The 11,400-nt window shown below is 36.6% G+C and overlaps 1 protein-coding gene across 3 annotated transcripts in view; it reads left to right on the forward strand.

The window, feature by feature from the left end:
• Positions 1-11,119, forward strand: part of Ube2e3 (ubiquitin conjugating enzyme E2 E3) — a 52,410-nt gene extending 41,291 nt beyond the window's left edge. For 2 of the 3 annotated variants that reach the window (XM_029472462.1, XM_021186191.2), the window contains exons 4-6: positions 4,092-4,224; positions 9,125-9,272; positions 10,353-11,119. In XM_029472462.1, the coding sequence (XP_029328322.1) occupies positions 4,092-4,224; positions 9,125-9,272; positions 10,353-10,450 (379 nt within the window). In that variant the 3' untranslated portion in view covers positions 10,451-11,119. The remainder of the gene's footprint in view (positions 1-4,091; positions 4,225-9,124; positions 9,273-10,352) is intronic. The other variant, XM_021186182.2, reaches the window with a different exon arrangement.
• Positions 11,120-11,400: the final 281 nt, after the last annotated feature.

Genomic DNA, 11,400 nt, shown 5'->3' on the forward strand with positions numbered 1-11,400 from the left:
TGCCCCAGTACAGGGGAATGCCAGGGCCAAAAAAATTGGGAATGGGTGGGTAGGGAAGCGGTGGTGGGGGGTGGGAGGGGAGGGTATGTGGGACTTTTGGGATAGCATTGGAAATGTAATTGAGGAAAATATGTAATAAAAAAATATTTTAAAAAAAGGAAAAAAAAGAGTTGTTTTGGACATGGTATCTGTTCACAGAAGTAAAACTATAACAATGCTTTCCAGTTATGACAGTTTACGAATATTCCTGCTATGCACAGGTTTTTGTGTTGAATTTTCTGTTTTCTGGTTAAATAACAACAAATGTTACTACTGGATCATATAGTAAGATATACTTAGTCTCTAAGAAACTGTTAAAGTATCTTCCAAAGTGAATTATCCACAGGCAAACTCAGAGGAAAATGTAGACATTTTGCACTGCCTCTATCATTTTGCTTTACTAGTTCTGTACCCTCTGCTGAAATGCCTTTGCTCTGTTGTTACTTGTGTACTTACAAAGATCGGGCGACTCTCTTGGTTCTCCATTTTGTTCTCTTGGTCGTCGTCTTTTTTATCTATACACATTGATGTCCTTTCTGTGGCTGTGCAGTTGTATTGTAAGTCTTCAATTTGGGCATTTTTTGTTCCATCCTTCCTGAGCAATATTCTACATACACTTTAGAATCATGTTTGTTGGAATCTACAGAATAATTTGCTGTGGGATTTTTTTGGAGGGGTGGGATTAGCATTGATGCATAGATGAAGTTAAATTGACATTTTGACAAGCCAAAATGTTGAAATTGACATTTCAACATTTTAAAGTTGAATTGACAAGTCTCCCTACAAATTTGATATTCAGAATATCTAATTTTATCTTCTTAACATTTATTTATTTTTATTTTATGGGCAAGTGTTTTCCTGTATATATGTATGTGTACTATGTACATGCAGTGCTTATTGAGGCCAGAAGAGGAGGGCACTGACCCTTGTGAAACTGGAGTTACAGATGATGATGTGCCATGAGGTGGGTTCAACAGAACCTGGGTCCTCTACAAAGTAACTGGTACTCTCAACTGCTGAGTCATCACTCAAGCCACTTAATTTTATTAATATTTTACTTTTATTTTTTAAATTTGCAACAGCTTTTCCATATGAGATTTTTATACATACTTCATTTTGTTGGCTACCCCCTCTTCTGGTTTCTTGAGTTTTATTTTCTTTTCAGTTGATTTACTACTTTAAAATTTAGTTAGTTGATGCATGAGAAATTACAATTGGGCCCATCAGTGATGTCATTGCTGACCTTAGATAATAAGTTGTTTCCATAGAAAAATGAGGAAAGAAATCCAGCTTGAAACTATTTTAAAAACAGGAGGAGAGAAATTAGAGATGTCACATAACAGGAATACTTTAAAGGAGTTTTTCGATTAAAGGGACAATAATTTGAGATAAAAGCTGGAAGGGATAGAGAAACAAGTTTGTCTTTTAGTCAAGTTTGGAAAATGCCATTGCTGGATTCTTGTGGCTATTGTTCACTTGACAGAGAAAAGTTGATGGTGTATGGAAGGAAGGTTATAGAGTTCTGCCCTATGGAAGGAGAGAAGTAGAAAGCACGGAGGTCTGAGGAAAGATACAGGGAATGGCTGGTCAGTTTCGCCCATGTCTTTTCCAGTCAGCTCAGTGGCAGGTCTGCTGCTAGGCTATGAAATGCTTGGAGTTAATGGACTTAGACCTGAAGCTCTCCTTTCCCATGTCTCTTGGTGGGTCTGTCCCAGCCTCTCCATATTCTAAGTGATGCTGTAAAGGAAGTGAAATTAGACTCCCTTAGGCTAGATGCTTCTCTTATATTTAAAGTCCTGATGTAATAGAGTTAAATGAACCCTTTTCATGCAGCATAAGAGGGGGAAAACAAACTTTAGAATCAAGAATTTGGTTTCACAGTGGGAATCTCAGCTCTTCTGCCATGTAACAGGATTTAGGATGGATTCGTCACCCTCTCCATCTCTGTTTCTTCAGGGGGCTGGTAGATTTGTCCAAAGCATCATCTTTTTAATCTAAGATTCTACAGTTCATTAAAATACATTGATCTCAATTTATCTTCTGTTCAATCATCTGAATTTGGTTATTTGGAAGTTGGTTCTCTTTGGGTACTTACACAAGTCTTTATAATCTGCTGGGAAAGCAGAGATAACCACAGTGAGATTAGAGTAGCAAAGAAATATTTGAGGACTATAAGAATAGCCTTTGTTGAGGTTTATCATTTGAACTTCACTAGTTTTACAGGATTAATAACATGTAGTTAAGCTGATGCCCGATTATTAACATGGTTGCAGTACTGTTTTGCACTAACTACTGTAAGAGGCCTTCCAGATCATTTCTAAATTGATGGGCAGTTTAAAAGAACAAAAGCATGTGCATACTTACAGAAAGCCAAGAAATTTTCAGTGTAAAAGCCTAAAGTTAAATAGGTAGGGCTGATGTCTCAGCTGTTGGGGGTATATGACTTTGCAGAGGACTTAAGTTTGATTGCCAGCACCTATATCAAGTGCCCCAGTATCTTCACTCCTATGCACATGTTCTACCCACTCCCACCTGCATATGCACATAATTAACGAGAAAATGCATTCTAAACAGAGGAAAATGGTAATGTGTAAGGTATGCTTGAACAATGTTTACAGGAGTCATTGTTGCATTACCAGCCAGAAATTGTGAGTTTAGATTATATTGAACTGTTAAATTTTTATTGTATAAATAATACTGGTGTTTAGCACATTGCATTAAAGTGTTTCAGTGGTTCAGTAGAATTCAAGTCTTAACATTCTCCAACAAGGACCCAGGATTCTTGAAGCTGATTCCAGGGCTGGGAGGAGGAAGAATGTTAGAAGTGTGTTGGAGTGTACTCTAAAATGATGCCGGCATGTTAGAAGTATGTTGGAGCTGTTTTGTAGGCTCTCCCTCTGGGCAACAGTCTATGATGATTCAAGCACCAAAATAGTTAAAAGCAATAATGAATTATAAAGTATTAGAAAGAAATAGTACTTTACAAGTTCATATCAATAACATTTATATAAGCACACAAAGCAAGAGGGAGCTGAAGACTGCTGTTAAGTATGGAGGAATAACTGGAGTTGAAATATCATGATTTGCCAATTATAGGAGTGTCCAGAGGATTCCAGTTGAGTGTTAAATCTAGAGGAGAATTTTGAATAAAGAGAAGGGTATTACATGGTAGTGATCTAACCAAAGAGTGCATACTGGATGCAGAACAGATAGTAAATAAGCAGTAGGAAATTTAGAAAGCATCCTCAGTAGGTGAAGCTTAATATCACCAGTGAGGGACAGGACACGAAATCATGTGCTTCAAAATGTCATGACTCCAAAATGACATATCATTTATTTAGTGTTTTGATTAGGAGTGTATTACTTGAGTCTCATAAGAGAATCACAGGCAAACTCTGTTGCTGTGTATTTGTTTGTATTCTGTCAAAAGTCAGAAAAAATAAAGTTCTGATAGAGCCCATATTAAAGGAAAGTAATAGGCGGCTGTGCTGAGCGCACACGCTGAATTGTGTACTCAGATGGGAAGGCAAGATGATTGCAAGTTCTAGGCCAGCCGGGAGTTACTCAGTAAATCCTGTCTTGGACTAGATTAACATATAAGATTTTCTTGCCCCCCCCCCAAGACTGGATCTTTTATCATGCAAATTATAGATTAGTGTGGTTGACATTTAGTAACTATTGATTTGTAAATTATTTTTAGAAGAGTACATGTAAGTATTTACTGTGGAAAGGATCAGTGTCAGCAAATTATACTAGTACCTGTTCATGGGGGGGGGGGGGGGGGGGGGGGGGGGGGGAGGTAGCAAGAGGGGAGGGGAATAGGGGGCAAATAGCAAAATGCTAACAGAGGTATCCAATAAACTTATAGTTTTTATGTTTTCATTATAATTTCTGTTCATTTGGAATATTTCAGAATTTATACATGTGTGCAGGAACATGTTGGTCTTATTGCTTTAGATTGCTTATTTAACTTCTAATTTTGCATTCATCTTAGGATGTTAACCTATATTATTTATAGATGTAAATATTGATTTTTAATTTCTTTTAAATAGTGCTGGGCCTAAAGGAGATAACATTTATGAATGGAGGTCAACTATACTTGGTCCACCAGGTTCTGTATATGAAGGTGGTGTTTTTTTTCTGGATATCACATTTTCTTCAGATTATCCATTTAAGCCCCCAAAGGTAAGAGCTTATGTGTACATTGATTAATATTTATCCTCCTTCAAAACCTAGTTAGTTACTCTAGAATTTATATGTGTATTACTGTAATAATTTGTATTTAATTGTTGTTCATGAATTAATAGGAAACTCTACCAAATTTTAAAACCAAAAACTTACTGACTTCTGCCTTTTAAAAATAATTTTATATTCAATAGTTTATTAATAGTAAATAAATCTATGCATTGAAGAAAACATAAATGTGAACATATGTAAAACTCCCTCTGAAATAAAGTCATTGGTAGCTTTCAGAAATAGGTTTATAATAAGGATTTGTCTTTATTCTTCGATAAGCGAAAACTAGGAAACTAACAAAGGGAAACCCAGTACTTTGACACTGATTTTGTGCCTTCTGTGAGTGTAATACAAAACTGACAGTGGCAGGCTCACTTCTACTTTCTTCTTAATTCATTTAAACAGATTGTTTACTTGGGTAACAAACGGAGAGCTATGGCTATGCAAAGCCTAAACACGATACTTACTTGAAGAACTTCTGACTTCTCTTTATAAAGTAGTCAAGGAAACCCTAGAGCTTAGTCTGTGTATCCGAGTTTTGCTAAGGAGGAATTCAGCCCCCAACTTGTAACATGCTTTCCTTTTTAATTAGATAAATTTTTAATGCAGTATATTCTGATTATGGTGTACTCTCCTCCAACACCTCCCAGTCTACACTACTTCCCTCCTTAGGATACAAGCAGCCATCTAAAAACAATAAAATTAGCCGGTCATGGTGGCACACGCCTTTAATCCCAGCACTCGGGAGGCAGAGGCAGGTGGATTTCTGAGTTCGAGGCCAGCCTGGTCTACAGAATGAGTTCCAGGACAGCCAGGGCTATACAGAGAAACCCTGTTTCGAAAAACCAAAAAAGAAAAATAAATAAATAAAATAAAGTGAAATGAAATTAAATACAGTAAAAACAAACCAAAATAGGACAAAACAAATAGAAACAACAGAGTCAAAGATATTTTCTGATTTTATGTGGTTCCTTGTGTGAAAATGCTTTTCATTTCAAATCCTGAAAATATTTAAATATATTTGTGATTCATTGTATGTGTTTATCTATTTATTTATCTTATCTATCCAATTCCATGTGTCTGTCTGTCTCTGTTTCTCTCTCTGTCTCTCTCTCTCTCTCTGTGTGTGTGTGTGTGTGTGTGTGTGTGTGTGTGTGTGTGTGAAGTCTAGTCTATAAAAGTCTTCATGACTTTTAGAAAGGACCTTTTTCAAGACAGTATTCTCTAACACAGTGTAACAATGGTTCCACCTAGTGGTGTGTACCTCAAATTACAGACAAGATGGTTTCTGTCTGTCTCTGGCCCTCCCCAGGCCCTGTCTGTCTCTGGCCCTCCCTGTATCCACTCCTCCCCTTCTGTTTCCTCATCAGAAAAGAGTAGGGCTCCAAGAGAAGACAGCCAGAGAGGACAAAACAAAACTAGGCGAAAACCTCATTGAGGCTGGAAAGAACCCAGTTGGAGAAAAAGGGTTTCCAAAACAGGCTGGGCAAAGAAAGCACTGATCTATGAGTATAGCAGAACATCATTGGAAATCATATCACTGTTTTTTGTTTGTTTGTGTTTTGTCAAATGTGTTTGGTTCTGCCGTAGGTCTCTAGGCTATCCAGTCTCTGGTTCCTGACCATCCTGGTGTAGGGCATGGGCTCCCTCAGTGGATCTCAAGTTAAACCAGATATTGGCTGGTCATCCCACATACTCTTTGCTGCCGTTGTTCCAACACATCTGGAAGGCTGGACAGAGTGTAGGTTAAGGCTTTTGTAGTGTCCAGGTTTGTCTTTCTGTAGTTTGTAGAGAATCGTCATGTGCCAAAGAAACTAGAATGTAGGAGTGAAGGCTCCATGCAGGCACCAGTTTGACCTCTCTGCATTCAGTGAGTGAATTGAATGTTGCCTCAGCTATTGATTCCCCGATGCAGAGAGCACCCCCTCAGTCCTTGTGTCACCCTGGGATGTTTAGGATCTCTATGGGACCCCCTTTGACCAACAACTAAACCGAATGCTACCTAATTACTCCACTTACCTAGCTACAAAAGATGTCCAGTTCAGACTCGATAGCCTACATTACTAAGAATCCTCACGAGGGCCACCTTCGTAGCTTCAAGAAAATTTTCTCTGAACTGTTTCCACCCTCACCCAATGCTCCTCAGTTCAAGCGGTCTCTCTCTCCCTTCATCCCTCCCTGCCTGACTGGATTCTTCTTACTCTTGTCTCTAACTCTCCCTAGACCACCTGCAAAATCTATTCTATTTCATCTTCCCATGGAGGTCTATTTGTCTTCCCTGGAGCTCTCTTTACATAACCTCTTTGGTCTATTGGTTGCATGTTGATGATCATTTACTTAACAGCTAATATCCACTTATAAGTTGAGCTCATAACATACTTGTCTTGCTGGGTCTGGGTTGCCTCATCCAGGAAGGTATTTTTCTAGTTGCATCCATTTGCCTACAAATTTCATGATGTCTTTTTTTTTTTTTTTCTTTTGATCAGCTAAGTAATACTTAATTGTGTGCCACATTTTCTGACAAGATGGTCCTTTAACAACCTGGGCAAACTTACTTCAAATTAAGATTAAGTGTTATACAGTGTGACCCATTAGAATCTAAGATCTTAAAAGTTATCTTAGAAGCTCTTAAAGTCTCCATGTCCCCCTTGCTAAGTCAGATAGTCAGAGCCCTCATTCCATAAATTAGATCCTCACGGAGAATGGTACATATATAATGTCAGCTTATTACCAGCTGCTCAGTTTTCATTCTTTTGCTGCTTTCTGTATAATAAATGTTTAGTAAACTGTATGCCTATTTTTATAAATAGTGAAACTTCCACATGTGTAGTTTTTCATATTGAAAATTGGTTTTAACACTTTAGAAAATAGGGGGAAAGTTAACAGGATATAGTTATGATACTATTTCTGTATGTGAGGAAGAAATAATATAACCTAAAAGATTCTTACATTTTTCTTAGCACTATTAGTGGAAATAGAAATTGTCTAGCAGAAGGGCTTGGAACTGTAGTCCTGTATATGGCTTGTCATTTTTATTAATATATGGCTATTTATAGATTTAGTATACTATGAAGTTCCAATGTGTTAAATTTATAACTTTGTAATGTTTCTCTCGTTGTTAAGACAGATTTTTCCATTCTTAAACCCTATTCCTAAATGAAACAAATAAAATTTGTGGTATCTTGCTAATAAGTCTTATTTCTTTCTCTCCCTCTCACTCTGTCTCTCCCCTCCCTCTTTCAAATATATATATATTTGTTTTTGGTTTTTGAAGCAGGATTTCTCTGTGTAACTTTGGCTGTCCTGGAAAAGACCAGGCTGGCCTCAAACTCACAGAAATCTATGTGTGCCACTAACACCTGGCTTTTCTATAGTATTTATGAAGTTCAGTTAAGGTATTGAACTTCCTAAAGAGTAATAAACATTTTGTTAATTGTAAATAATTTCTGTCTTTTAAGTAATAAGCTCAGTCTTTTGGACATGCAAGTATTCCATTTTCTTGAAAAACATTGTCTATTAGAAGCATAGACAAAGTAAAGTGCATGTATAATTTTAGTTTCCATAGCCACATTAAATAAATAAGAGGAACTAATTGTGAATTAATTTTAAAGGTATATTTAACCCTATATATTCAGAATATTACTATTTCAACATGCTATAAGTAACATCCATAAGAATATTATTAATGAGCTCTTATATGTTGTTTTTGGTACTAAGTCTTTGAAACATGGTATTCAAAGTTAGATGCCTAGGTAGAATTCAGATCTCTGAATTCACAGAGTGTCATGATATGATCTGTACCCCTATTAAGCCATCATTAGGTAGTATGTTTATGTGTTCCTCCACTCTGCCTTTTTTGTTTTTTTGCCCCTACCCCCTGAAAAAGCACTTCTGGGTATTCTTCCTGCCCTGATTGTCCTCTGAAGCCCACTACACTGCTAATTATAAAATAGAAAGTTCTTTTTTCTACAAGTCCAAGTGATGAGTTTACTCTCAACTGCTTTTTGCATTTGCTTAGAAACATACAAGTATTTATTCCTGAAAAAGAGATGTCAGTTTCTTTGGTGCAATAACAGAAAACCTTGCTTTTTTATGTCAGTGTCTATAGGAGAGTGACTAAGAAAGGACAGTAACACAGATGATGGCTGCAGCCTTCCTCCCAGTCCTTCATTTTATTCTGACATAGAAAGAAGTTTGGCTGAGTTGGTGATACTCATCACTTTTACTAGAAACTGACCTGACCTTTGAAGAATCATTTATCTTCGTACTTTGTTGTCAAAACTTTTCTCCATTTCCATGTTCATGTGTGTCCACAAAGACATATGATATATGACTATACATATACACGCATATATAATGCCATTCATGTAGATTTAATTGATCAGTTGTTCACCTGTTCACTTTGTTTATAAACCAGGGTAATTCCTGGTATTGTATGTAGTGCATGCCAATAGTCCCAGTACTCAAGAAACAGAGGCAGGAGGATTGCTGTAAGTTTGAAACCAGTGCAATGTGCATAGCAGGTTCATGTCAGCCAGACTTACACACCTTTTTTTTTTTTTTTTTGACACCTTGTGTCAAAAAGGAAACAACAAAAACAAAAACAAATGAGCCAAATATAGTTCTTTCTGTGTGTCAAAATAAAGCCAAAAATCAATACTTTCAACTAAAATACAACTATGTAACTTTTAAAATAGTTTTAAATAAAACTACTTAACTCTGTTATTACATCCAATGTAAGAATAGTACTGGTTAGTTATTTACTGTCAGCATCATCTGTAATGTGTTACTGTTGAGATGAATTGGGAATAAGCCTTGTTTGCTTCCTGTTTACTGTGATTGTGTATAGGTTACTTTCCGTACCAGAATCTATCACTGCAACATCAACAGTCAGGGAGTCATCTGCCTGGATATTCTGAAAGACAACTGGAGTCCTGCTTTGACTATTTCAAAGGTTTTGCTCTCTATTTGTTCCCTTTTGACGGATTGCAACCCTGGTAAGCAAATCTTTATGAATCTACAAATGTGTTTTTTTAATGTTGGTCAAGACGTAATTGTTACAATTAGGAAGAGCTACATCAGAAATAGAGTATCTAGCAAGAGACTGGGTATTAATGAGACAACTCTGAACTCACAGGGAGACCTTGAAAGATATATACACACTGTAGTTATGTTAAATTGTAGGTGCAAGACATATATAGAATATCTGGAAAAAAAGTTGTATGCCAAGGATTGACTTCTGAGTCTCGGGTGTCCAGAAGGGAAACGTTTTATTGTGTCTGTATTGGCTTTGTTTGGTGTACTTTCTATACCATGTGTACATACTTTGCTTATAAAAGTTTTAACCTCAGATTCAACTTTTACTTCAAAATTCTATTTAAAATAAAATGACAGGTAAGTTTTTAGGCTGCTTATGTTTACAATTGTAGATGTTACTTCATGACTGGCAGGGATGATTTCACTCTGAATAACATTGTAAGACAGAAGCTTTATGTGAAACTTCGGTTAAGATGCGTAACAGAACAAAAAATGCAGCCTCTCCGCCAGACTTTCCTAGTTGAATAAAATGTCAAGAATAACATGACAGGGAACTTGCATCATTAACATCTCAACAGAATATCTTGGGGCACCTAAGCAAGACCCACACAATGTCATCAGCAATTTCAGAAGTCCCCACCCTGGCTGCTAGGGGAGCAAGAAGATGTCATTTCTAGTGATGAGCCCCTGATAGGTTACATCTTTATTCCTAAACGGTCAGCCCTAAAGACATAGACTGAAGAGAGAGGGAGAAAAGAACCAATGCACATTAAAGAAAGGAGTCCTGGCTTTGGATAGAGCTAGAAGGAAACATAATGTAAATATAGTCAAGTAGGATTTTCAAAAAACAAAAGGTTAAGTCTAAAATATTTGTTAAAACACATATCTTTTCCAAATATTAAACTGTATAGCTGTTTCTTGACTATTTTTTATGAAAAAGTAAAAACATTCTGAATTAAAATGCTGCCAAACTATATAATGCCTTGTTAGAACTATATGTTTAAAACATACATGTTTTAATGTCCTTTTCACTTCTCTAGCGGATCCTCTGGTTGGAAGCATAGCCACTCAGTATTTGACCAACAGAGCAGAACATGACAGGATAGCCAGACAGTGGACCAAGAGATACGCAACATAATTCACATCGTTTGTATGCAGTGTGAAGGAGCAGAAGGCCTCTTCCCACTGTGCTGCGGATCTTTATAGCCTTTACAATACGGACTTCTGTGTATATGTTATACTGATTCTACTCTTGTCTTTATCCTTTGGAGACTGGGAGACTCCCCCGAAAGGTAAAAGCTACCAAGAGTAGAACTTTGTAGCTGTAGATTAGTGATGTTTAAAATGCCTACTTGCAAGTCTTGCTTCTTTGGGATATCAAAATGTATTTTGTGATGTACTAAGGATACTGGTCCTGAAGTCTACCAAATATTATAGTGCATTTTAGCCTAATTCATTATCTGTATGAAGTTATAAAAGTAGCTGTAGATGACTTAGGAATTATGTCATTTGTATTAAGCCCAGATCTATTTCTGAGTATGTGGTTCATGCTGTTGTGAAATGTTTTACCTTTGTCAGTTTGTAATGAGAGGATTTCCTTCTACCCTTTGTAGCTCAGAGAGCACTGATGTATCATCTCAAACACAATAAACATGCTCCTGAAGGCATAGTTTCTTGTCATAATGTTGAAAGTCTTGTCAGAAGGTGTGTCTGAGATGATTGTTGATGAAATAAAGATGTGGCTATGAAGATTGATTATTAAGGACTAGTACAAATGAATTATTAAATTGAAAACATTTAAAAATCCTAAGTGTGTAGAGTTTTTTCCTTTAAGGAGAGAATACAGTGGGCTAAAATATGAAGCTGGATTTTAACCATTGGTTCTTAAAAAAACAATAACACAAATTCTACATTGACAGTGTAGCATTTGAATTGAAATTGAAGTCCTGCGTTATTTAGGACTCTCTCCGTGGCTTAACAGAACATTTTGTCTCCAAATTGGTGATTTCTGTTCAACGCTGGGCAATATTGTCAGATAATTGCTATGCTGTGATTGCTTTTCTATGGTGCTTTTCCCTTTATTCCTGA

This window comes from Mus caroli, chromosome 2, assembly GCF_900094665.2.
Source record: "Mus caroli chromosome 2, CAROLI_EIJ_v1.1, whole genome shotgun sequence".
NCBI lineage: Eukaryota > Metazoa > Chordata > Mammalia > Rodentia > Muridae > Mus > Mus caroli.